Genomic DNA, 25,625 nt, shown 5'->3' on the forward strand with positions numbered 1-25,625 from the left:
GACGCGACATGGGGGTACAGTACATTAGTTAGATGTTGGTTTGATGCTACGTTGATGCAGAGATTTGCATCTTTCGGCCGTAAGGGGGTACTTTGAGGTATGCATCAGGTCTTCATAATCACAGCTCATCATGGCATCCTGCTTGAACGTATATTTTGATAGACGTGACTAAGAAACTGCGTGTGACGCGCCAAACAATGAGCTTGTAGTAGGACCCAGATTCCATCCCTCCATCCAGAAAACGCCAAAAGGGAAAGCAAGGCTCATCTGACGCGCTTGCATGATGATGGTATTGTTATACAGGAAAAAAAGAGAGCTCGCCAGGATATCATTTAACACCAATTACACCACACGCTCGTTGGGTTCCGTCTCGGCAATGATGGGAACGCCCAGGCCGCGGTCGGGGCTTTGAAGGACCAGTTGCTCGTGTCGGCGGGCTCGTAGAAACTCGGCGACGCTCTTGATGAGGAGGAACCAGCCCACGACCATAAGAACATAGCCCAACCATTCGCCTCCGCTGATGCTGCCCATGTCGTCGTCCGTCACGTCGCTTTGCTTGAATTCGTGAGAGTTGGGGTTGGGAGGCGCAGCGTAGCCGTCGGGTCCGCTCATCGCTGGGGGTTCGTCGTCCGAGACACCCTTCATGTAGAAACCATATTGGATGAGGGTGATACCGAGGCCAGCGCGGGAACCGTTCTTGGCAGCGTGGGTCGAGTGGAGGAGGTAGGTGAGAAGGAAGCCGACGAGCGTAAAGGCTACTGAGATCATGCCGTTCCACATGAAGGAGAAGAAGGATCCAACAGGCATGCCGTCGATGTAGACCTCATCGGGACCGCCCATGCCCGGGGCGAGAATAGTGGTTTCCCAATATGGGGGAGCGGCGTCGGCAGCGGCTTGTTCGTACGACTATAGCAGGTTAGCGTTGGGACGCCTTATCAAAGTCTATCCGGGTGTCACATACCGGTGGTTGCTCGTCCTTCTCGGGGTCGCTGCTGCCTCTCTCGGGGCGCGCAGACAGATTGGCAAAAACACCATCAGATCCGTGTCCTCCTCCCACGATCCTCGTCGGCCTTGACCCAGATGGCGTAGGTACCGGGGCAGCCGGTTGAACTGGGGGTTGTAACGTGCTGATATTCTCGGTCGAGGAAGCCGCAGAGGTTGTGTTGTGTCGCATCAGCCGCCTCCGGTCGTCCACCTCATCGTCGCTATCGTCATCATCGTCAAAGGCATCGGCGAGGGTGGGATCGACTTGGCGGTTTCTTGTGGGAGAGGAGGCTCGGGAGTGGAAGGAGGGCGGTGGGGAGTTGGGGATGGGACCAAGGCGGTTTCGGGCGTCGATGGGACTGTCGACGTCGTCTGCGTCGTGAGCGTTGACCTGTATCCTGTCAGAATCTCTACACTGTTCAAAACACCTAAATATCGTGGGTCGCGATGCTTACTCGTTCGTATCGTCCAGACATGATGGCTATCGGGTGTCGGCTGCCTCCCGGGTCCGCTCGCCACTAACAAAGAGGTTACGCACGCGACTTCAAGGATTCGCTACAGGAGCGACGTTGAAGTATCTAGAGAGGAAGGAAAATAATAACAAAAGGAGAGATTTGCAATCTGTGGGCGCAAGAGGCGACAAAACAAAAAAGGGGGAAGCTTTTTCAAGGGAACGACGTGGAAAGGTTTGGTTGCGTTGCGTTGCGTTGCAGTTGCGTCCAGCGGTTACGAAGGCGAGGAGAAAGCCAGGCCAGAGTTTCGGGGGGCGGACTTGATCAATAATGCCGCCGGGCCTGGTCGTACTCGGATGGGATGGCCACGGCGGTATCGGCACAGTGCGGGCGTGTCCGAGAAGACTCTGGAAAGCCGGATCCGGGAGAAATGATAGGGGCACATGTGCAGGTGGGTAGTGCCGAGACACGCTAAAGTGCAGCCTGCGCACTGTGCTCTTGTCTCACTAATCGCACTGGATGACGACTCCCGCTTTATCTGTTCTTGACCCTTGCGCCTTTTCTGCTTGGGGTTGAAACGTACACTCGACCCCTTTGGCTGAACTCAATAACATGGAAAAGGGGCCGTAAACACACAAAGAAGAGAAGAGAAGAGAACAAGTCAGAGTCAGACGCCCAAATCAATTACAAAGCCACGGGCGGGAAAAAGTTCCCTAAAAGAGTGCCTGGATGTGGTTCGCGAGGTGGGCTGTGTTCCGAGGGACTCCACCTCCACAGACCATGCCCCATCCATCACAGGCTTCTGTCGAGAGATGGTGATGAGGCAATCAATTGCAAGGGTCTCGTGGCGGCCTGAGGCAGGGGCCACATGACCCAATCAGATGGGTCTTTGATGACAGTCTTGATTAGAGTTTACACTGTGACGGGCACACTGTCCTTGGGAATTTCTTCATGGTTGACGTCGTGGAATTTGACGGTTGCGCAGTACGATACTGGAACCACCCTTGTCCTCAATTCACAATGTCGCGCTCATTATCCGTAAGTCCAGACATGCCAAATTTCAGCCGCGACTAAGTTCTAACTAACGGCTACTCCTTCAGCGCAAAATCTACTCCGACGTCTTTGCCCGTTGGCCCAAGCAGGCCCTCCGACTGGATCACCAACTCCAAGATGTCCTCGGCAAGGCCGTAACCGAGCGATACCAAAACTACAAGCCCTCGATGGAGCGGGAGGAACTGCTAAAGGCGAGGGCATTGCAATTCCTCCTCCAAGACCGATACAACGATCGAGTACGCACAAACCTCGACATTTGACATGGATGGGATGCTAACGAATGGGATAGTTCAAGCTCAAGGGACGATTGCTAGAGCCAAAGAGTCAGCCTACATACTTTGAGGATCTGGTTAGGGAGATTGACGAGGCGCCGAATCGATCGTGGATAGAGAGGTTGGGCAAGAGGTTGAGTGGTATGATTCGGTTCCAGTAGACGAGGGACGACATGCGAACGGTTATACAAAAGGAGATATGGTTTGCCAGCGCGCAAAGGGTACTGATGATATGATATGGTTGCATTTGGCTGTACATTAGCTGTATTAAAAGCGATTCCCTCAAGTTCCTGTCTGTCCGTATGTGCACTCTATTACAGGATGTACAGAGTCTTTTTGACTCAACCAAGCGTTCGTTGACAACCATTTACTTCCCTGACATCTATAGAATTGGGCTTGACCGGGAATTGCCATCCGATGCAGCCCTAGATCACGTTGGCTATTAGAGCAGAGTATCACTCGGAGGTATTGATCAAGTCACAATATCAGGGCCTTGGATGTATCGATTCTAAACCTAATCGCTTTCTTTCTAATTGCTTAATTAACATCGGAACTGTTGCCTCCAATCCCAATTAATACGAGGTCAGTAAAACCGCTCGTTGTGCGAGACACTCGTGTCCTGAGTATCAGAAACATTCCCCGATTCCGACCAGTAGTAATTTCCTGGTTGTCGGGCCTATAACCATCATGTGTGAGCCACATGGACGCACGCATGAAGTAGCCATTGCCGCTGATGATCTGCAAGAGTCATGGAATGGATGGCTTAAAGCTTGGTTCGTATTGCTGGGGTTACCTCTGCGTTGATGGCTATAGTTTATAGATGTTTCGCCTGGTGAATATCCAAATGATTGCGGCCCTGGAAACTATCCAGTAATGACATTTGCAGGTCCTTGTTTGTGGACTGGCTATTCTCATGAGTCATCAGTTGACTTTACTCTGGTCCATATCTCATGGCGTACGCATAAAGTTGTACTTCTGCACACAAGACCACCATGTCAATGCAATCACCAAAGGTAGGTCTCATATAACTCTAGTTTGGGCCAATCTTTAGACTTGATTCACTCCCTGGTTGTGAATACACATGTTTTATGCCGGTTGATCAAGCTTTGTTGTATTTCTGAAGCATCGCCTCAACACCAACTCTCCGTCTATAAAGATTATCCTCTTTAAATATATCTCCCCTCCGGATCCACCTTTTCCATGAGCGAAATGCTCTGCTCATACAACGTAAACACAATACCACCACTCATGACCAACCTCGCAAGTCGCGGCAGCGCACCGCTCCAGAATGTCAAAACACCCTCCTGCTTGAAGATGATGCTTGCGCACTTGAACGAGTTGCCATACATATTGCGCGCTTCAATACTCTGCATGCGCGTCTTGATGGTATCGAGAGGCTGCGTCACGTACACGGTGATGAGACCCGCGAGACCACCCGTCGCAAAGGTTCCCACGGCGCCGAGCTTTTCTCCAGGTGCTGTGTAGGATTCGGCGAGCTGCTTGAGGAAGGTGTAGGAGCCGAAGCGCGTGGCGCTGTTGGCGGCTTGACGGGCTGTCGTGGGGACGAAGCCTTGGAAGAAGCCGCGGAAGCCTCGCTCGCGGGCGATGATGGGGATGGCGTCGAGGAAGCCGCGCATTCGGGGCTTGGGGAGCTTGCGGTCGTCGATTCTGGGAGGGTGAGTATACTAGAAAAGAGGGAGGGTTTGGTGGACTTACAGTGTCGTCTTGATACTCTCTGTGGGAGTCACAGCTAGCAGCGACTCTGTCACACCAGCGCCGAAACCCGCAAGGACAGTTCGAGGTCCTGATAGCTTGCCATTCTCATCGGCCAGGAGTGCCTTGTACTGATCAAACGCAACGAATCCTGTCCCTAGTTAACCTCACGCGACACCTCGAGACGGCTTCACACGTACGAATTCCAGCCTTGGCCGAGTTTCCAATAATCAGGGTGGTGCAACCGGCATACCACTGCTTGCCAAACGGAGGCCATGGCAGCTTCTGGCCGGCTGCTAACCGTCGGTTGAGCTGTGACCGGGTCTTGGCAACTAGACGCTCCTCATCAGTTCTCCCCTATGCATTTTCTGGCTTGTTTCGACCTTGGTGTCTTCCTCTCTCGAAGTCGACCGGTTCGGTGGGGGGAAAAGAGTGGTTTCGGCTACGTGGACGTACATTCGGCGGGATAGGTGATGGCTATGATTCAAAAACATGGTACGTTAGTTTCGAGCTCGGAGGGGAAATCGTGTCTTGTGCGTACCGATCTCGATTGCTCCAGCAGTCGATCCGGCAATGACGGACCGGAGAGCGCTGGGCTTCTTCTTCTTCTCAACTTCCTGCACTGTCGACGCCATGGTATTTGACTCTGTCGGTTATCGCAAGGGTTTGGTGTTGATGGGTAACTTTTTTTATTGGGGAAAACGTGGGGGAAGAGGTGCGAAGTGGATGTGTGATTTCGTCACTTTACAGCCGATGTCGCTGGGAGCTGGTCGACCGCTGAGGGAGATAGAGTCAGCCGCTAATTTACAGGGTGGTTCGGTTGTCATGCAGGGGCGCTTCAAGGCGGTTGTGGGTAACCTCGGGCTTGCGGCTCACTTCTCAGCTCACCTCGGGCAACCAAGAGTTCACCGTGTCCTGTGTGGCACGATACGAGAGTTGGCGTTATGATGTGACCAAAGGGTTACTTTTATGGTGTTTATAAACTTGGAATCACTCAGGTAGGAGCACTGTTTGCACCCTCGAATGCCGACATGGTGATGCTCGTTTTTAAGACTTCACGTCTTGTCTAGTGAATTCTCCAGAGTTCCTAAACGACATCCATCTTTGAAGTCTGAAGCTGTGAAGGCCTGCTTCTGTGCCTCGCAACGAGTTTCTACGTCAAGGCTAGTCAACGTGCATGGGTGTATCAGCCAGTCAGGTCATGTTTATTGGTGTATTCGTGCTTTCTAGACCAGTTCAAAGTACAAAACAAATTCTTCGTCAATTACAGAAGCTGCCTGGCGGCAAGCCTCTCATAGTGCTTCATGCCATTGCATGGAAGTGGGCTGCATTCGTCACCTAGGCTCTTCTTCGCATACTCAATGTAAGCGTCCTTGAAGACCTTATACAGGGTTGGACTATTCAGGGGGCTCGGAATGAACTTTCGAGTTTCGGGCTGGAGCATGATGTTGGCCATGTTCAGACCCTCCGTTCCCACTCCGTTGTCGTCTTTCCAACAGTCCCCAAAGTCAAAGAGATAGAGGTCGACGGTGTACAAGCAGCGCGCACTTGGCCTCTTGGGTATGGAAAGGCCAAAAGCAAACTCGACGCCCATGCCAGAGAGCCCACAGTCGAAATGGATGACAGCGAAAGCCTCGCCAATGGCTCTCGAAAGATCAACAACGTTGATGCCGATTCTCCCCGAATGCCTCCCAGTCCTTCATAGATTTGGCATTCCCTGGCACCTTGACCGAGATTCCCGAACTTAACTCAAGTTTGCTGAATACCTGAAAAGCGTTCATCGTCGTGTCGGCTTCCTTCTCTGTGAGTCGGACGAGTCCGCAGTTCGAGAAATTGAAACCAGAAGGCTGCTTCTTGATAACAAAGGACTGCCCGGGTTCATGTAGAACGTATGAGAGTCTCCCACAGCCAAGTTCAATGAGCTCATCGGACTCATCGTCGCAGTCGGGGGAGTAATCGCGGGTGTTGAAGATGTTGGTGCCTGGCTTCAGGGCTTTGAGGAGAACAGATAATGGGGGCAGGTTGTCCAGTGCACTCTCCTCGCACTCTGTGGCGGGCTGGGACGTGTCGGACATCATGTCCGCGGTGCGTTTGGTGCCTATGACTGACCTCTGGACGATCGGCGAGGGGGATTGGCCAGTGAGCTATTGCATTAGTGGGCAGGAAGAAGGGCATATCTGCTTCTTTCAGGCCTCGAGCGTTGTTGCCTCGGGAAACAGTCGATAAACGGTCATGGGACGGTTTCATAGCCAGTCTGAACGGCGTGCTGCAGGTGAGTGCTGTAGCCCGCCTTTCTTGGAGCAAGCAAAGCGGCTGGAGAGGTGATGGTGCGCATACCCGTGAAACAGGGGTTAACATAACACTTGTAGTGGACAAACTCTGCCAACGAGACCGGGGGAATCTTTCGACTCTGAGAAGGGTTGTTGCGGAGCAAACGCGGCTCGGAAGTAACTAGACGAGAAGATGCATGGGCGACTGCCATGTGGCGCTCTCATAGTGATGAGACGGGGCTGGCCATGGTGCAAACGGGAGGCTATGGTGGAGATGCGCCGTCGACAAACGGATATAGAACGTGTAGATACAAAATTGAATGTCATTGATGTAGGGGACGAGTCACATCATTTTTGTCTATATTCGACTCCGACAAACGCGACGGGATCTTGTTGCCTGGAACGAAACTTGACGGGGACATGCATATGCCTTGGAACGTCGCCGTTAAGTGTCCTGATGAGCATCCCAGCCCAGGAACCCGTTGTTGTATCTCATCAACCGTTTAAACCGATCATTTTCATCACATTGCAAACAATATCTGGCATCCACGGGTTACAGCGACGGAACCTTGAGCATGCTGCCGCAGCCCCTATCCATTTTGTCTAACATCTAGACTCTACCTATCTGTTCATCCCAATGACTTTCGCTATGCTTCAATTTATGAGATGCATTGTCAATCCCAATCCCTTTCCCGTAACAAACACATCACATGCACCCTCCAACTCCACTAATGCTTCACACTCCCATCTACTTCCTTGGCCACTTCTTCTCCAACCCAGCCTTCCACTCCCCAAAGCTCGCAATCTTTCCATCCGGGAGTAAAATCTCTCCCCTGTGCAGAACCTTTTGCAGCGGTGGCACAGTCAACCACTTGTGGTCACTTCGACAGATCAAGTCTGCTCTGTGATCGCTTGTTTTGTTGCCTTCACCTTGTATCACCTTGATGCACTTTGCGTCGTAGCATTCCATGCAGTACTCGCAGATAAAGTACGAGTCTGAAGATGGGATTGGGTCGAGACATTGTGCGCAGGATTGTTGCATTGTTTGGATCTCGGGGAGTTTGGGCTCTGAGCGTTGTGCGACGGGTGAGTCGCTGGGTGTGGATGTTAATGCCTTGGGATCGATTCTTCGCATCGATTGGCTTAGGGCTAGGGCGTTTTCCATGTCGTCTGCTGCGATGAAGAGACGGAGGAGGTTGTCGAGTGCGTACTCGTCGTTTTGAACGTCGTCGTCGGAGAGGATGTCGATGCTGTCGTTTATGAGCTGGCGGAGATCACGGTCTGCGCCTGTTGTGTTGCCTAAGAGGCGGTTGAAGAGGGCTAGGTAGATGGCTGCAACATTGACGTCGGAACCAACCATGCTGATGGGCATGTCTTGGTTTTGGTGCTTGCTTTGCTGGTCCTTGACGCTCTTGAGCTCTTCTAGCCAACCGTTGGCTTCAGGGGTCTTGAGTCCAGCGTGGAGGATCCTCTCCTTGTAGAGTGTCGCGAGTCTCTGGAAAGCAAGAGCATAGGCCTGTCGTGTAGGGACATTTCCACGTGGGCGGTAGCCTAGCTGGGTGATGCGCTCAAACAAGTTAATGGCGGCGTCAATCTCGCGGTTGTAAGTATACGTGGCACCGAGTGCCAGTCTCAAGTACAAAGCCTTGAGAGGATCGCGAGTCGCGGTGGCCACCTCAATAGTAAACTCGAGCCTCTCAATCAGGAAGGCTGTAGCACCGATTTTGCTCGCTGCCTTGGGAATCCAGTCGACGATAAGAGGCTTGTTGTACCACTCCAGGAGGAACTCAACCAGCTGAGTCCGGTGGTGCTCGGCGTCTGTGATTTCTTCATCGAGTTCGTGGAGGAACTTGACGATTTCGTCGTGTCGGCTTTCAGCGGCCAGCAGCTCCAGGTATCCGAGCTCAGGCTCAAAGTACTCCTTGCATGCCTTGTTGTTGAGACCCACGACCTTGGCGCTCTTCATGGCCTTGACGTAGTACACGAGGGCATCCCCAGCGTTACCGAGCTCCTCATAGCAGGTTGCGATGAGGATGTGGTCCTTGTACAATCGCCACTTGCTCGCCTTGAGAGCCTCCTCATCAAGCTTTCCACCAGCAATGCTCTCCTCCTCGATCGCCTCACACTTGAGTGTCTGCTCCAACGCCTCCTTGAAGCGACCATCCCGCGAAAGACAGTATGCGATACGACCACGCGTCTCGACGCTGTTGTTATCGAGAGCGAGGGCCTTGTCGTAGTGGAACAGAGCCTTGCTGTTCATGTCGTTGGTCAAGTACGTACTTCCGTAACGCCTGTGCCAGTGTGCAGACTCGGGGATCTGCGCCCACTCAGCAGCCTTTGTGATACGCTTGTCGACGGGGATCTCTGTCCAGTGTCGGTTGCAGTCTGTCCATGAGTAACCCTCCTGCATGAAGGCGATGGACTGGACAATCTTGAAGCAGAAGAGCGTGGGGATGTACTTCTTAAAGTCCTCAGAGAGCCAGGCTCGGGCGTACAGGTCACCGATGGGCTTGAAGATGCCTGGGTTCTCTTCGAGGGCCTTCTTTGTCCATTCTCTGTTCTCGGCGGTGAGCGAGTTGAGAACTTCGGGGTCGCTCATCCACTTCTTGAGGCCCCTCATGTTGGAATCTGTAAGAACGTCGAGACCTTCATCGTTCTTCTCGTACATGAGGGTCCAGTCGAGGATGATGTTGTCTTCTGTGAGCATCTTGTACACCCGCTGTCCGAGCTCTCGCTTCTCAGCAGCCGGAACAGTCTCTGGGTCGAGGACAGCCAAATGCTCCTGCCAGTACCATGCAGCGTACTGCTTGATCGCCTCACGACCGTTGTTGCCGAGCCTGTGCTTATTGAACCAGGCTTGGTCGGTAAAAATGGAGAGACAGGTCTTGACGATGTGGATTCTAGCCACAAGGGGGTCGAAGCCGATGGTAGGGCCAGTGGTTGGCGCGCCGAGCTTGGCAGAGTTTTCCTGACTGAAGAAGCTCTTGACGGAAGAGTGGAAGAAGGTCACCCACGTGTTGGACTTGTTGGATCGGAACTCCATCTCGCTCATGGGGTCGAAGAGGTCTGAGTTGTTGGCGGGACTGGCACCGCGGGCGGGACTTCGTCCAGGGCTGCGAGAAGGGCTTAGACCTTGTGTTGGACTTCCGCGACGGCCTGGCGAGAGGTTGCGGTTTAGATCGGTACCGGTTGAACGACCAAAGATACCTTGGCTTGGGCTGTCGTTTCTACCAGAGCCAGGACGGCTGGCTGAGCTTGATCTTCTGCCGGACCCCAGATCGCGCTGCTCCTTTTCGTGCTCTCGAATAAGATCGTCGGTGGTTAAACCATCTTCACGCTCGAGCTCAAAGAAGCAGGCATATTGTCCTCGCAGAGTCTCCTCCAGATGAAAAGGTGGATCACCGAATCTGAAGATGAGCACAGCCTCTAACTGCTCCAGACTCAACACCTCCTCAGCGCAGGCAACCCACTGCAACATCTCGTTGAGATCACTAGCTTGGTCCTCGTACAATGTCTCGGACAAGTTCTTGAGCGTGCGGGCAAGCATGCCGTTGATCTCCTTAGGATACGACTGCAGACTCTGGAGAATCGTCTGCGGGTGTCGCTTCCGGCTGATGTCTTCGAGCATGAACTTTGCAAGGATGAAGAGTCCTGCGGCCTGCTTGACCATGGCCTCTACGACCTTGTCCTTGAACTCCGGGGGTGAGCGGTTGAGGTTTCGTAGGCGCCAGACGCTCTCCTCGATGTAGGCCCTGACGTCTTGGGCATTGCGGTCGGGTGTCACGTTGAGAGTGTTGACAACATGGCTGCCTCGGTTGTCTGGGTCGAGAGCGTAGGTTACCGTCTCTGTCATGTATGTTCGTCCGATAAGGGCGACTTGAAGTCTGCAGTGGTCTGGTCTGTGGACGGACTCGTCGTCAGACCCAAGCTGCTCGAGTAGTTCTTCAACTTCAGCAGGGTCGGCTTCGTCGATACCGTCAAAGAAGATGTAAATGTCCTTCTTGAGCTTGTCTTCTTGGAAGGGCTGGACCAGTAGCTTCCTGTAGGCACTGGGGATTGTTCTGATCTCATCATTGCTGCGCAAGCTCTTGAGGAGCTGCTTGGCGTAGAAGGGATCGCTCTCGCTGAGTTGGTAGGCGACATCCTTGAGCGCTTGAAGGACTGATCGTGTTTCTGGGTTGTTGTCACGGAAGTAGAAGTAGGCGACATGGGGTAGATGATCAGTGCCCCAGGCGATTAATTTTGTTGTGAGAAAAGACTTGCCAGTTCCTGATACCTGGTTAGCTGATGTACACACTTCTTGAAGGGCGACTTACCAGGAGCACCAGATATCCAGAGGAACTGTGTCTCCTTGTCAACCCACGACTTGAGGATATCATCCTTGATGATCCATTCTCCAGTGCTCTCTGCCCGCGACTTGTTAAACAGAGCAAAAAAGTCCTCAGGAAACGGCGATGGCTCCAGGATCTGCTTGAGCTTATCCTGAGCAGACTCCATATTCCGTTCCCGAGCCTCAGACTTGAGTTGCAGGACCGTCTGGTTGACCTGATTCATCATGTTTGCCACTTCGTCCGTCTTGACCTCGAGCCTGTTGACGCCGCCGTATGTGTCGGCAATTACCTGGCGCTCCTCGCCAATGTTGAGAGCCTTGAGCTTGTCCAGGGCGCCCTGCACGGGGCTGTCAACGCCAACGAGGTTTCGGAAGTACGTCTTGACGCGGCCACGACGAACTTCCTTTGCAGCGAGCACGAACACTTCGAACAGAGTAGCAAGAATATGCACGACCTTGTTCCGTAGAGAGTCGGACATTTGATGCTGGATGTAGACGTCGAGTCGCGACGTAAAGTCCTTTGCTCACTGGTTAGTTCTGTGATGCGGGGTTGGGCACGATATCGCTCACCTTGAGCTGATCAAACAACTCGAGAATAGAGTCATACGCAGCCGAAACATCCCTCGCGGCATTGATGAGATAAACGACAGCCCCAAAGATGCCCTCGGCGGGCGCAAACATGTCACTTGCGCCGCCCGCCACGATCTCGCCGACGACCTCGACGGGGCCGAGAGTGGCGGCGAGGGCGCTGAAGAGGGACTGGCGCTTCTTCCGGAACGAGCTGAACTTTTCATTCTGCGTCTCTATCTGGTTGATGAGCTCTTTGATGGACTTGATCGGCGGGTTGAGGAAGTTGGCAAGGTCTTCCTTTTTGGAAGAGTCTGAGTAGAGCTTGCTGGCGTCGTCGAGGATTTGGGTGAATTGGGCCCTGACGGCGTCGTCCTGCTTGTTGTCGGCAGCCATGATGCCGATTACAGGATATGAAAGTAAATATGCTTGGGTACGGGTATCAATAGAAATAATTGGTAAAATTAACAAAGAATATGGTGTCTGCGAGGCGACTTTTGTAGTCCAGGTTGCAACCTCCTCCCCAGGCGTCAAAAAGATGGTGAACGCAGCTGTGGGGGCCAAATCCAGGCAAAACCAACCCCTGCCAGACAACGAACAGTTTTAGTCAAACGGGACGGTGCGAAGACGTCAACCGCCCCGGAGTGCTGACTCTGCATGATATACCATGCCTGTGTCGGTAAGGCTGAGCGATCCTCTGCCCCCTTGTCTGTGTGACGCCCAGCCTTGGTGGTTTTCGCGTATGGATCTGCTGCATCACCTGAGTGCTGCACATTCTCGGAATGTCGGATGTTTGCTGCTGACGGGCTGGCAGGGGTGATGAGGTTGTGGAAATGAAGTTGCGAGAGGGCTTGCCATTGGGCTCTTTAGCCAAGAGAAACGCCAGTCCTCTTCATTTCAAGAAGCCTCGTCACACTGAAGCCTGTTCTTTCACTCTTCAACTGTGATCAAGCAATGCCTGTCGGTGAAAGAGATGACAGGGGTAAAACTGTACTAGACGCCCAAGTGTCTTCTCCAGCCTGAGGGGCACCGCCCTGTAGAACCCCACAGTGAAACCCAACAGATGGTGGCTTAGACATGCAGAAGCAGCATGACTCTTTTGCTTTTTTTTTTGTCGCCTCTGTATTTCATCTGCCTATCGACGTTTGAAGAGCCACAGTCGTGAACTGGAATGCGTGTCTTCTTTTTTTCTAGTTGTGCTGTTGGTTGCCCGAAAGTGGGAATCTTGGCTCACCTGACACTGAACCCTGAGTCAACCTTCTTTGTGTGCCTTGGTGAGGTATCGTATATTTGGACCAATGGGCCTTGGATTACATACTTACTTACTGGCTCGTTTGATATTGTGCTGTGCGATTGAATTGATCTTGCATCTCCAAAACTTCAACCTCTAGAACTGATCACGTAATCGGAGCCGGGGTGGTCAATGTGCCCGCCATGGCCAGATGTTCGCATTCCGCGAAACTTTATATGCGCAACGTATGATAGATAAATATATATATTGATCAATCTGCCAAGTTTCTGTCCAGTTATTCATTTTCTGTTGGCATCATCTCGCACCATCCTGATCTTCGACGTGACACCTAGGCTCAACCACCACAACTCTCACCATGGCCAACAATACCAAAGCACTCTTTGTGAATCAAAATGTCCAATTCGAGGTCATTCAGAAGCAAGAACCCCCAAAACCTGCAGAAGGCGAATTGTTGATCAAAGTTTTATTCTCTGGAGCCAACCCGGCCGATATCAAGCATTCAACTGAACTTGGCATCATCAACACCACCCTTGGCTACGACTTTTGCGGCGAGGTTATTGAGATCACCAACCCAGATTCACCTTATAAAGCAGGGGATATAGTGGCCGGTTACACGCCGTCTGGCCTGGGTCGATCTCCCAACTATGGCTCTCACCAAGCTTACCTGACTTGCCCCGAGACTATGCTCTTCAAGGTCCCTGACAACTTGCCCCAGTCTGATGCGGCGTGTCTTACTGTCGTCACCATGACGGCCGCTGATGCACTTTACAATCACCTTGAGTTTCCCCTCCCCGGAGAAACTGAGAAATTTGAGAAGAATGGCCCTTTCTTGCTCTGGGGTGCTACGGGAGCTGTCGGGTACTGTGCCCTTCAGTTTGCTGTTGCAAGCGGCATCTCTCCTATCATCGTCGCGGCGAAACCTGAACAGTTCGAGCACCTTGAATCTCTTGGAGCCACGAAATGTTTTGATTACAGGGCAGAGGATGTATACGAATCTATCAGCACGGCGTTGAAAGAACTGGGTTACGACGACTTTACATATGCATTTGACGCTGCGGGAGCTCCCAACTCGGGAGACCAAGTCCTTCGATGCATTTCAGAGAAAACTGTAGCCGCCTCGACTCTGTTTAGGGAGAGCAAGCAGTTCAAATTCCCAATCGCTACGCCAAACCTCGACTTTACCATTCAACCTCCAGGAGTACCACATCCGTTCACCGTGCCTGCGAGACCCGCCGACTATGAAAAGGCTTGGGAGGCTTTGGCATGGGCTGTTGAGAATTATGGAAAGGTTTTTAGGTCTGTGCCGGTTCGTGTGTTGGATGGAACGGCTGAGGATGCGCTAGAGGAGATTCAACGTGTCGTCAAGGTTGGAGGGGGTTTCTCCAAGATTGCTCTTCAGCAGCCTATGAAGTGAACAGTACTGTCAGATCGAACACACAGAGCGTATCTTGGTAGAGAAACATGGTTGATATGGAATTTCCCGAACCCTGACCTGCCTCTTGATAAGTCCCCTTAGTCTACAGAGACACCTAGAACAGTAGCAGCAAGCTCCCGAGGAGACACCTCTGCCACCCCCAACAACTTTGAATCCGACTCCTCCCACGAAGGCGCAACAAGGCACATGGCCTTTCCCTCATTAAACAGCTGAGCTACCGCCAACGCCAGAATCCAACCCCTGTCACCCTTTGCATGCTTCTCCCGCGCATCGTCTATCAATTCCTTTGTTGTCGATCTCTGAATGTCCCACTTGCTCCCTGAAACACTTTCAAAGGCTTGTAGGAGTTCGTTTTGGCTTGCTTTTATGGACATGACTTTGACGGTGCAGTTTGCTGTGGCTTCCGGGTTTTGGAGGACGCCGGCGACTGATTGACCGATGCCTTCCAATGTGGTTCCCGTAAACTTTTCCGTTCCAGAGTCGTAGATGAGAGCGGCCTTGTTGGGAATATCGAAACCCATGAGAGGAAAGCGCTTGAGAGCCCAGTCAACGGGATTGCCTGTCGCGATGCCAGTCCAGCTAAAGGCCGGATTTGCTTCACCCCGGGCCTCGGCGTGATTCACTCCCACTAGTCGCTGAGCGCGGATAGGTTCAAACTCGGGGAAGCTCGTAAAGTCTGGTCCCCAGCCAAAGTCATCAATAATGAAGCGCTTTACCCCTGCGGCTTCTGCAGCGTCGATCATGGTGGATTGCAAACTGACGCCGGCGGGGCCCACGACGCAGACTGCCGCATCTTGACCGGCCAAGGCTTTGGTGAGGTTCTCAAGGGTATATGTAGTTTTGATGACGGGAAGTCCATCGGGAAAGGTTGCCGTTGATTCGGTCCTAGAGATGACAGTCACGTCGAAACCAGCCTTTGTAAGGGCGGCTGTGATGGGGGTGCCAAAGTTGCCCGATGCCTGAGGTCACGTTAGCCTGGACGAAGCATAGAAGTAGAGGGATTCTTACACCAAAGATGGCGACTTTCTTTATCTCGCTAGAAGTCATTGTGTGTGTATAAATGTTGAGTTGCACCAGATGTTATGCTCCAGGGATAGAAGATGTTTTTATGCTCCTTGGCCGCCCCGCAATGGGCGGAACTCCGCCGTGTGGGGCCGGTTGCCTGAAGCTCTCCCTAGCTTGTCCTGCCGTCTTAGCCGTGTCATACTTTAAGAGGACGATCATGCCTTGATCTTGATATTGAGGTCAGCTTCTCAAGTTTAACATAGTCATAGGACAAAATGGAACGAAGGATGAAGGAAAGAAACTGCTTGATTTTTGTGGCTGCTAAAAATGAGGAAACATCTGGACCCAAGTTGGCGATATATACACCCCAAGAGGGACAAGCCGCAAACTGATAAAAGACTCGACAATGATAAACACCCTTGCAACCCCATACGTCAGTAGAACAAGTGATATCACCGTGGACATCCCGACAGCAGTGAAAGTTTCAGGCCCAGACCAGAATGCAACGTCCGACATTGCAGGGCCAATGATAAAGTATACGGGGAGAACGGCTGCGATGTATATACAGCTGACCTTCCAGAGGATTTGTTCATGGATACTGGGGAACGTCGATCTCCAGGCTGACAGGTGGACGCCGCCGTAGATGCCAGAGAGGAGGAGGGCGAGGACCGCCAGCCAGGGGAAGGCTCTGAAAAACTTCAGGAGACCGAAGGATGAGCCCGTGTTCTCTGTAAAGACCTTGAGGTTGATGTCGAGATTCCGTTTGCCGGCGCTGAAGGGCATGGTTCTGAAGATGCCAACGGGAACGGGTGCGAATTCTTTTAGACGGGCGAGGAAGAGGTCTTGGCCTTGGACTGGGGCGTCTTCTTCGGGGTCGACGAGTTCAAAGTCCCATCCAAGTCTGTTTACTCTGAGGAACTTGGATGTACTTGATAATTCTTCGCGGTCTTGGAATGGGAATGCTTTCAAGATCGCGTCCCATCGGTTGAGGAATTCCTCTGTTAGCGGGAGGGGGAGATCTTGAAACTCGGAGTGATACATGAGGCCGCACGGGAGAACATCACCCGGACGCATCTGGGTCTCTTTGTCTGAGATCCAACGTCCCGGTCTTGGGGGGAGCCATCGCCAGGCACCTAAAGGTAGTCGCTCCGAGCGGTCCGATCTGAGTCTCGCCCATGCATCCGGGGGTAGATAAGCCCACATCTTTTCTGAGACCCAAGGGTATTCTTCATGGGTTATGCGCTGCCCCATATTCGGTGTGATCCAGTCATGAGAGATAAGACCGCCTCGTCTTCGCGGGGGTGGCTGGTCAGGGTATTCCTGAGGAGGAACGAGGGCTAGCCTAGTAGCCATGTTGGGGTAGAACTGTTGCTGAGCGAGAAGGGCTATGGTGCCCTTGAACTTGCCAGGGTCTAGCAGTTCGGGCTCTAGGACATTTAATGGTTTCTAGCAATGTTATTTACCCATAGGGTCACTTTGCAAGAGGACACTCACCCTCAACCAGCAGAGATAGAGGAACATGGCACAAACAACGTGCACCATAGTATGAACCTCTAATAAGGCAAGAGGCAAGTTATAAACCTTGCGAACGATGCACTGCATCACCATCCAAGAAACTTGGATCATGACCAGACACTTCTGAAGGACGTCAGCCTTGCTTTTATCGTCAATCTTTTGCTTTGGTATGTTTATCCAGTATCCTTTTTCAGCAAGCTGGATTATCGTCTTGGGACCGACTCGGATCGTGTAAGGACGGGTGGTAAAGTGGCGTTGTGCTTTAAAGTCGAGGTCGGGGAGCGAGATTATGTCGTCGACGTTGACGCGGACGCCTCCCATTATGATGAAGAAGGCGTATTTAAGACTAATCTCTGGCTGGAAAGGATGGCGCTTAGCTACAGTCGGCTTGTTGAAGGGGAGCTCTTACAATTGCGCTCATGACGTTGGTCTTACTCCCCACCAGCGGAAGCTCAACCTCAGTCTCCCCCGTGCCAGGAACCACGGCCTGTACCTCGGGGACCAGAGACAGAAGCCTCTTTTTGAGGCTCCAAGCTTGCTGGAGCTGATCCGCAGCCATGTAAACCGAAATCTCAGGCGCAAAGAGAGTGATGAGAACCCATTTGAGCTTGTAGAGGAAGACCTCGTGCCATGCCGTCTTGAGAGGCACATCGAGATGCAGAGCCGTGTAGATGCATGCGACGAGGGTCAAGACGCAGCTCTGGAGGATGTCGAGGGTGCCCCGGACGTTGGGGCTGTCGACCCATGTTATATTCTGTTGTTTGGTCGCATCGTATTCGAGCGATATGTTGCAAATGTTGTTACTCATGGCTGCAAATAGGTTCCTGACCCCTCGCCCCCAAAAGATGCGGGGAGGGAGAGTTTTAAAACATGTGTTTGTTACACAAAGCGAAAAAAAATAGCCAAAGCCTGATCTGAAGGAAGCGCTGCGTGTGGCTCGAAGGAGTCGGATCATCGCCAATCATGGATGAGAGGATCGCTGGGATGCGGAGAGCTGAGCTGCGCAATAAGGCGTTTTCGCCCCCGTAAGGCGGCTCAGGGGCTAGGTTTGGGATAATAATAGCTGAGGGCTGCATGTGTAGGTCTTGGCATGTGACTGACATCCTTCATGGTGAGACATTGGCAGAGCCTGCTGCGGATGGAAAGGCTAGTGCTGCTGGGCTGACCTTGGAGGCGTTCTAGAACTGGGCTTTGGGCCTGATCGAATTGAGGTGACCATAAGGGTCTGGTTACATTCTGCTGGCTTTTGACTGACTACGTCATTGACGAGGTTCGTTGGAGGTGTTTGTTGCCTCGGGGAAGAAGTGATCCAGGCTTGCTAACCAGGCTTGAGTTATCCGGCCACGTAGACGCAAGAATTTAATCCGCTTAAACTCATACAAGTCACCGAAAACCATGATTCTTTGTTGAGGGTCGATGGGAAGAATATTTTGGCGGGGGGGCAATTCTAATATCCAAGATCCTCAAGTGAAAACTCTCGTTTAAGAAGCGTGTACATGTGAACGAAGAAGAGAACTGGCATAGTTTACCTGGGTATATCTCTTTAAGTTGACTGAGCTGGTAGAACAATACTCTCACCTATTAACCAGTCTGGGATTCATAAAGAAATCTTTGTGGAATTCTTGTGACATTCTCCAGAGGTATTCCTAGACAATTCACAGAGCTTTCTTACAAACTTGTAAAAGTCCCAACTTTATCTTTTATAATCCTTCCTAAATTCTCATCATGTATTTCTGCTGCAAGCTTGGAACCCTGTTAGGATTTAGTCAGGCGCCTTGCCTGTCCTGATTGGAACAGACGCTATTGGAGGAGGCCCGAACCATGGTCAAGGGAGCGATTCTTGGAGCCGCTGTCTTTCGATGGCTCTTCCTTTGCCTTGCTATAGGCTTCTCGAGTAGTCTTCCATGGCAGCAGCGCAGATGATTGCCTACTGTAGGTTGACCATTTCTCGGAATGACTTTAGGGTCTGTCTTCGTTCCTTGGAGCCCCAGGTAGTCCATGAGAGCGCCCGCTCGCATCGGCATGTTTTCCTTGATCGACACCCCGCGCGGTGCACCCTTTAGCAGAATAGGCTTCTCTTTGAACTCGTCTTTGATGATGATGTTCTTTTCGCGTCCGCGGAAGCGCCCGTCGACCTCTTTCTCCGGGTCGACCGAGTTCGTCGTCAAGTTTCCGATCAGCATTCTCGCGTAAAACATGCCCTCGACGCTCGAGCGAGGGACACATTTCTTGAAGACATACTTAAGAAGTCGTCATAGCTGTCGGCCAGTTTCTTGAAGGGCTCCCCAAGCCGGCGGCCAGCAGGTCAAGGCCGGAAGGTAGCGACCTTGCTCTTGGCTAAGTCGAAAGAAAGCCAGGCTGCCATCAAGGGGCGATTATCTGTGTCATCGCCAAAGCCTCACGGATGGCGAGCGAGGTCAAATCAGACAGCATAGTTCGACCCGCAGTGAAATACTTCTCCATTACGGTAGAGTCAAGGTTGTGCGCCATGATCACCCGGGCCATTTTTGGCCCTATCTTACTGGATTAGTCTAGAGCGGTATTGCGCCGTATGCAGTAGAAGGTGATCGATTCTGTGAAGCCTCTGTGGGCCGTCATACGCTGACGAGGTTACCGGAACGAATCGTGTAGGCTGGCCTCCTTGCAACGGACATCGGAGCCATATTGCCGACCACGGCTCTGTTAGATTATTTTAGCCCTCAAGTATGACCGGCCGTGCACTGTTCTTGTGAGTGCTCCGCGGCATCTAGTGAAACAAGACGACAACGCTGTTGACCGAAATGATAATAGAGTGTAACGGTCATGAATGTCGCCGAGCACTTGAATCCGGCCTCGGCCTCCCTATGCCTAGACATAAGTATGGGAGATTGTGATGACCGTCATACTATTCCTCGAGCGATTTCTTCGTCTTGTAAGCCTATTAGTCGATAACCCCTCCTAGCTCGGTCAACACTGAGGTCTCGGCTCCGGACTTCCTAAAAGGGGTTTCCTCCCCACGATGATCAGCTCACGGGGAAATGTGACAGCCAATGAGAGTATATGGAGGATGTGTGATTGCTGCCGTCAGCAGGTATTATGACGCGTTGGAGGATTCAACTGGGGTATTCCATGATGGTGATCCAGGGGGGGACCTTGAGCGGGTGTGGAAGGCAGAACTATCAGACTGCCCAGGATTTTCAGGTCTGGCGGCAGGTAGGCTCAATTCATCCCACCTACATGCCGAACACTACAGGGCTCGGAATACCATTCCGGTTTGTTTGAGTCTAAGCAGGATTTTCGGGATCACCTCAGCAAGCCGCCAAACCTCGGTTCTAGCATCCACTAGCAATATGATGGGTTCTGCAGCTAACACGATTGGTAACTATTTAATAATAAGGTTCATCCTCTGGGCTAGCTGAAGCTATCCCAACCAGTATCTGAAACCCCAAACCCCGCATCAAGAGCCGAGTAAAGTGCCGTGAGGAGTCTCGAGTTCAGGTATCAGCTGGGATCTAGGAAACCAATAGATGATCGAGGAATGAGCAAGGAGAAAATTGTTGCAAGGTAGCCTGTATGCTCGGACACGTACAAGATTCCGCTGCCGAAGACGTTACATAAATACCCCAAGCTCGAGCCTCGAAGCCACCTCGTAGCCCGCTGTTTCTCTATCTAGAACCATTCCAAAGAAAAATTCACCTCTTGAAAATGGACTCCTCTGTCAATTCGAGCGCTGGGTATACTCGGAGCGAGACTGACGTCGAGGGATACACCCGCATCAAAAACCTCTTTATTCCTATGCGCGATGGCGTCGAACTATGTGCAGACTTATTCTTGCCCTTCTCAACGAGCAAGTATGGACAAAAGACCCCGGTACTCTGCAGTCTTGGACCGTATGGAAAAGATACGCATGCGTCTGTCTTTGGGCTGCCTCAGACCCCTATTTATGCCGAGATGTACAAGCACATCAAGCCCCTGGGTCCTGATGCGTGTTTCGAGCTATGCGATCCCCTGATCTGGGTAAGAGATTGAAGAATTATGACAGAGAAAATGCAACTAACATCAAACAGACGAAAGACTTTGGCTATGCTTTGTTGCGTGTCGATGCGCGAGGGATTGGCGGAAGCCAAGGAAAGCTTGACCCATTCGGGCTGGAACGCTCACTTGTTATACAAGACGATGCCGAAGGGCAAGGTAAAATGCTTATCCTCATCAGTTGAAGTACAAGAAAGTTCCTAAACTTGCTAGATCTCTACGACGTTGTCGAGTGGGCAGGCACGCAAAGCTGGTCCACCGGCAAAGTGGCATTCTCAGGGATTAGCTACTACGGTATGGTCGGGTATTGGGCTGCGATGCAGAAGCCGCCTCATCTGACGTGCGTCGTGTCCTATGAAGCTCAGTGCAACATGTATCAATCTTCTCGACGAGCTGGGATATACAGTCACAACTTCCAGTCTCACTGGTATAACAACATTGTCGTACCTCAACAAGCCGGCCGAGATGGTGGGATTCTTTCGGAAGAAGCGTTGGTGAAAAACAGAGTGGACTTTCCTGGGGTATGCTTGAACACAGAGTATCCTACAGAGGGCGTCTGGGATGTTCTAGGTAGAGTGCGGAAACTGTCTGGCATTGAAGTTCCGATATATCTCGCCGGAAACTGGACGGACCCTGAGCTCCACCTCCCGGGAAATATTCGAGCCTATAACGGGGCATCATCCAAGTTTAAATGGCTGGAAATGCACACGGGAAATCACCTCGCAGCTTTTTACGATCCCGAACACATTAGACGGCAGAGGCAGTTCCTGGATTATTTTCTCTTCGCCAAGGCGGACAATGGGATGATGGATGTCCCTAAGATCCGACTGATTCAGCATCACGGCACTTCAACCTTTTACCGAGAGAGCGAACAAAGATTTCCACCCCCGGACTCCGAAGATGTGACATTCTATCTCAACCCCAACAAGACATTGAGCTTGGTGGAGCCCAAGGAACTGAAAATGGCTTTTGACTATCAAGGCTTGAGAGACAACATCGAGTTTACCTTGGATTATCCATTTGCGGACTCATTTGAAATCTTGGGGTCGCCTTATTTGGAACTAGAGGTGGTCACCGAGGCTCAAGATCTGGACCTTTTTATCTACCTGCGAGCACTCACAGCGGATAGACAGCCTATTATCCTCGTCGGAAACCACGGTGAGCCAATGGACAGCTTTGCTAGAGGCTACTTCCGCCTCTCGCACCGTAAAGAAATCGAGACAGACTTTACGAGGGACAAAGTCATCAGTCAGCCCCCTGTTCCCAAGTCAGACGTGGTCCCTGGGAAGAAGTATACCATAACAGTGCCGTTGTTTCCAGCAGCATTTTTGTTCGACCAAGGACAAAGCTTGCAGCTTGAGATTGGCTCTGTGAACAGCAAGTCGGTTATACCGGCCATGAGACACGAAGGTGGTGATAGGACTGAGGAAAGGTTTGGTGGTAGGAATGTTATTTTCTCACATGGGAAGCTTGTTCTTCCTCGAGTGCACCGGGCTTGACTTGACTACTTCTGTTTCCGAATTCTGGCGATATTTTGCAGAGATCTTTACAGAAAATCCATTCTCTTCTTCACAATAACATACACTTATCGGTGATTACCCCTCCGTCATCGAGGAAATAGGCTGAAAGCCTCGAGATGAGCTGAGTAGCGTGAAAACCTGGGCTTCTGATTGATGGAAAAATGCAACGGACATACGCCGGAGCGGGATCGGCCAACATCCGCCGAGGACGACTTATAACCATGGGGCGACCAACTCCTCAGCATCAGCCACTTTCTTTAATCATTGACTTTGACTACTCTTCTGGCATCAATCATGGCTACTGACGCATCCGCCGTAACCTTTACGAACCCTGTCATTAGGGGATTCAACCCCGATCCCACCATCTGCGTCGTGCCCGCTTCTGGCTCGGATCCCACGACCTTCTTCCTTAGCACGTCGACATTCGAGTTCTTTCCTGGATGCGCTATTTACACATCTACCAACTTGATCGACTGGAAACTAATCGGTCATGCTCTTACGCGACGCAGTCAGATCGAGATGCGCACTGTGGAACCTGGTGCGGGGAGTTGGGCGAGCACCCTGAGGTATCGACCTGATGAAAAGAGATGGTATCTTGCGAATGGCGTATTTCAACGATATAGACCTACTTCCGATGTAAGAGCCATGATTAGTACAGTTCAACAGGCGAGCTAACACGTCCAAGGAACGCATCTTTCCCCGTGGCTTCTATGTCTGGACCGACAACATCTGGGACGAAAATGCCTGGTCTGACCCAGTCTACTTTGACAATCCGGGATTCGACCAAGATGTAAGTGGTTTGCATTGAAATGGATTTTCTGTACTTAATGTTCCTAGCTGTTCTGGGACGATAATGGCAGAGTCTTTCTGTCTACAACCATGCGACTGGCGTGGCGATCACCCGACTCTAAGCAAAAGGACTTTGCCATTCACATTTCGGAAATAGACATTACAACTGGGAGGACTCTTACAGCGCCTAAACCTATCCGAGAGTCCACATTCGGCATCGCAGAGGGTTCCCACATTATCAAGCGTGGTGATTACTACTATCTCTTTACTGCCGAGGGTGGTACAGAGGTTGGTCATCAGGAGTGGGTTTTCCGCAGTCAAGATGGTCCTTATGGCCCTTGGGAGGGTCAGGGAAAGGCACTGTGGTATAATAAGCCAGATGAGGAAGTGCAGAGAACTGGCCATGCTGATGTCTTTGAAGATGGTGATGGGTATTGGTGGGCTGTGTTTTTGGGCGTGAGACCAGTCAAGGAGAAGGGGAGCTATCTTGAACCACAGCTGGGTATTTGCACTTTCTCTATTGAACCGAAATTACGTACTGACATTGATAGGACGCGAGACATTCCTTGTGAAGGTTGAGTGGGAGGATGATTGGCCCGTCTTTAATGACGGAAACAATATCACCCTCGAGACTAAGGGAAGGGGCTTGCTAAGCTCAGCTACGGGTCCCACAAATCAAAAATGGGAGGCAGATCTTTCCCGCGATATTCTCGAGCTGGGATGGTACCAGAAGAGTACGTGCCCTGCAATCTCCATTCTAGCTCCAGCTGACAAGGGGTAGATACACCACTCAAGCAGTGTTACAGCTTGACAGAGAAACCTGGCTGCCTTAGGCTCTACGGAAACTGCTTCGACCTATCTAGTCCCGAGGGTCCTGCCATGCTTCTCAGGAAGCAAACCTCCTACAACCAGACTTTCAGTGCAACGATGGAGTTTAACCCTACTGTTCGGGGCTACGAGGCCGGGATAGTGCTTTGGTGGAGCCAGTACTCATATGCCACAGTAGGAATCGTGGCACATCAAGATGAGAATGGCAATATTGTACCAAGGCTCACATTTAGAGAGCCAAGCGGTGAGGCTGGTAATGTGAAGGTCGGCGTCAATTTTTCTCCTGTCACTTCTCCATGGCTGACTCTCAACCAGGTTTCCACCTCGAGCCATGATCTTGGCTCGACCCAAATCCAGTTCATGATCGAGGCTCGTCCCATAGACTACTCTCTTTCTGCCATAGAGACAGAGTCTGGTAGAAAGGAGGTAATAGGTGCGATACTCGCCCCGGTCGAGACGCTAACTGTCGCGCCGCCCGTCGGGGGTTGCTTCACAGGGGTCATGTTTGGCGTCTACTCGTTTGGGAAGGGGCAGCCGGTGCTTGAACCAGCTGATTTTACGAATATCAGCATCACTGAGGTTGATGCATGAAGTGACGAGTCGAGTTAAACGTTCTTGGCAGACATTTGGGCTAAATCAACAAGGTCCCGAATTGTCGGCCAGTAGAGTCAATCATCGAGAAATTTTTGACATTTGGCTAGCTGCTTTATGACTCTATTTTAGATGTGAATAATATTCCGAGATACAGTTGTAACATAGAGGAGTTGAGTCGACTTGAAGGTTTGGCAGTGAGTGATATCTACCCTGAATGGGGATTTCGGCAGGAACGAAAAATGGGGCAACAGCGGAATCAAGTACCATCCATGTGCACTGAGCTGGTCATCGCCCCGGTCGGTGTGTCGGCTTGCACACAAAAAGAAGGGTCTCTTCTCTCATCGAGAAAGGAAAAAAAGAAAACCCTGTGTGACACAGGTGGCTGGATCTCTCCCGCCGGGAATTGAACCCGGGTCTCAAGCGTGACAAGCTTGCATACTGACCACTATACTACGGAAGATGCCCAAGTGTTGAACACTTGGTGTAGTGGGGCTGTGATGGAGTAGCTCAGTTTGGAGCTCATATACCCCAAGAGTCTATCTTTGGGAAATTTGATAGATGGGAGGCCACGGATAGTTCTTCACAGTATTGAGTTTTGGCTTACCACAGATGCCTACAGCGAGAAGCCTGGTGCCTTGCCCAAGCGTTGGCAATAAATGCCCAAACCTAGTCTGCGGCTTTGGCAGTGTCAGGCACTAGGCTCCTCTGTTTTCCCCTTGCCCATCACAAAGATTGACATCAACGACGGACTTTGTTTACATTCTCCTCTTTTCCTCTCCCAGCTGCATCCAATATTTAAACCGTGCATCTTCCCGCTATAATTCATCATCATCCTCCCTTGGCACCCGGCACCCAGATTCCAAGCGACTTCACATCGGCACACGACTTAAGAACCCTGTTGCAACAGGGCGCCTATCTGGAGCTCTATCGAGAAGAGGGGCATTGTAAAAACTAGCATCGCAACTCTGAAGATTTCTCCCGTCGTACTCGACGCCCTAAGCTTCAGGTACCTAGGTACCTACTTGAAGCAGCACA

At 51.6% G+C, this 25,625-nt stretch overlaps 9 protein-coding genes across 9 annotated transcripts; 4 read left to right on the plus strand and 5 right to left on the minus strand.

The window, feature by feature from the left end:
* Positions 1 to 342: 342 nt before the first annotated feature.
* On the minus strand, positions 343 to 1,460 carry NCS57_00526800 (uncharacterized protein; the record flags this gene model as incomplete). Its single annotated transcript, XM_053055199.1, has 3 exons — positions 343 to 906; positions 962 to 1,375; positions 1,440 to 1,460. 3 exons carry the CDS (start codon positions 1,458 to 1,460, stop codon positions 343 to 345), a joined length of 999 nt encoding a protein of 332 aa, XP_052914154.1.
* A 927-nt stretch (positions 1,461 to 2,387) lies between these two features.
* NCS57_00526900 (uncharacterized protein) lies at positions 2,388 to 2,922 on the plus strand (the record flags this gene model as incomplete). The annotated part of the gene is made up of 3 exons (XM_053055200.1): positions 2,388 to 2,474; positions 2,537 to 2,725; positions 2,779 to 2,922. 3 exons carry the CDS (start codon positions 2,388 to 2,390, stop codon positions 2,920 to 2,922), a joined length of 420 nt encoding a protein of 139 aa, XP_052914155.1.
* A 1,005-nt stretch (positions 2,923 to 3,927) lies between these two features.
* NCS57_00527000 (uncharacterized protein) lies at positions 3,928 to 5,109 on the minus strand (the record flags this gene model as incomplete). The annotated part of the gene is made up of 5 exons (XM_053055201.1): positions 3,928 to 4,429; positions 4,478 to 4,625; positions 4,675 to 4,806; positions 4,931 to 4,951; positions 5,016 to 5,109. The coding sequence occupies 5 exons, from the start codon at positions 5,107 to 5,109 to the stop codon at positions 3,928 to 3,930; spliced, it is 897 nt and encodes a 298-aa protein (XP_052914156.1).
* A 629-nt stretch (positions 5,110 to 5,738) lies between these two features.
* On the minus strand, positions 5,739 to 6,552 carry NCS57_00527100 (uncharacterized protein; the record flags this gene model as incomplete). Its single annotated transcript, XM_053055202.1, has 2 exons — positions 5,739 to 6,171; positions 6,224 to 6,552. The coding sequence occupies 2 exons, from the start codon at positions 6,550 to 6,552 to the stop codon at positions 5,739 to 5,741; spliced, it is 762 nt and encodes a 253-aa protein (XP_052914157.1).
* Positions 6,553 to 7,492: 940 nt separating this feature from the next.
* On the minus strand, positions 7,493 to 12,037 carry NCS57_00527200 (uncharacterized protein; the record flags this gene model as incomplete). The annotated part of the gene is made up of 3 exons (XM_053055203.1): positions 7,493 to 11,013; positions 11,061 to 11,592; positions 11,645 to 12,037. 3 exons carry the CDS (start codon positions 12,035 to 12,037, stop codon positions 7,493 to 7,495), a joined length of 4,446 nt encoding a protein of 1,481 aa, XP_052914158.1.
* Positions 12,038 to 13,248: 1,211 nt separating this feature from the next.
* NCS57_00527300 (PKS-ER domain-containing protein) lies at positions 13,249 to 14,307 on the plus strand (the record flags this gene model as incomplete). Its single annotated transcript, XM_053055204.1, has 1 exon — positions 13,249 to 14,307. One exon carries the CDS (start codon positions 13,249 to 13,251, stop codon positions 14,305 to 14,307), a length of 1,059 nt encoding a protein of 352 aa, XP_052914159.1.
* A 98-nt stretch (positions 14,308 to 14,405) lies between these two features.
* On the minus strand, positions 14,406 to 17,656 carry NCS57_00527400 (NmrA domain-containing protein; the record flags this gene model as incomplete). Its single annotated transcript, XM_053055205.1, has 5 exons — positions 14,406 to 15,287; positions 15,337 to 15,364; positions 15,767 to 16,779; positions 16,828 to 17,205; positions 17,258 to 17,656. The coding sequence occupies 5 exons, from the start codon at positions 17,654 to 17,656 to the stop codon at positions 14,406 to 14,408; spliced, it is 2,700 nt and encodes an 899-aa protein (XP_052914160.1).
* A 2,876-nt stretch (positions 17,657 to 20,532) lies between these two features.
* On the plus strand, positions 20,533 to 22,358 carry NCS57_00527500 (PepX-C domain-containing protein; the record flags this gene model as incomplete). The annotated part of the gene is made up of 3 exons (XM_053055206.1): positions 20,533 to 20,844; positions 20,895 to 21,018; positions 21,073 to 22,358. 3 exons carry the CDS (start codon positions 20,533 to 20,535, stop codon positions 22,356 to 22,358), a joined length of 1,722 nt encoding a protein of 573 aa, XP_052914161.1.
* Positions 22,359 to 22,673: 315 nt separating this feature from the next.
* NCS57_00527600 (GH43-C2 domain-containing protein) lies at positions 22,674 to 24,587 on the plus strand (the record flags this gene model as incomplete). Its single annotated transcript, XM_053055207.1, has 5 exons — positions 22,674 to 23,015; positions 23,065 to 23,169; positions 23,217 to 23,670; positions 23,720 to 23,902; positions 23,950 to 24,587. 5 exons carry the CDS (start codon positions 22,674 to 22,676, stop codon positions 24,585 to 24,587), a joined length of 1,722 nt encoding a protein of 573 aa, XP_052914162.1.
* Positions 24,588 to 25,625: the final 1,038 nt, after the last annotated feature.

This window comes from Fusarium keratoplasticum, chromosome 4 (genome assembly GCF_025433545.1).
Source record: "Fusarium keratoplasticum isolate Fu6.1 chromosome 4, whole genome shotgun sequence".
NCBI lineage: Eukaryota > Fungi > Ascomycota > Sordariomycetes > Hypocreales > Nectriaceae > Fusarium > Fusarium keratoplasticum.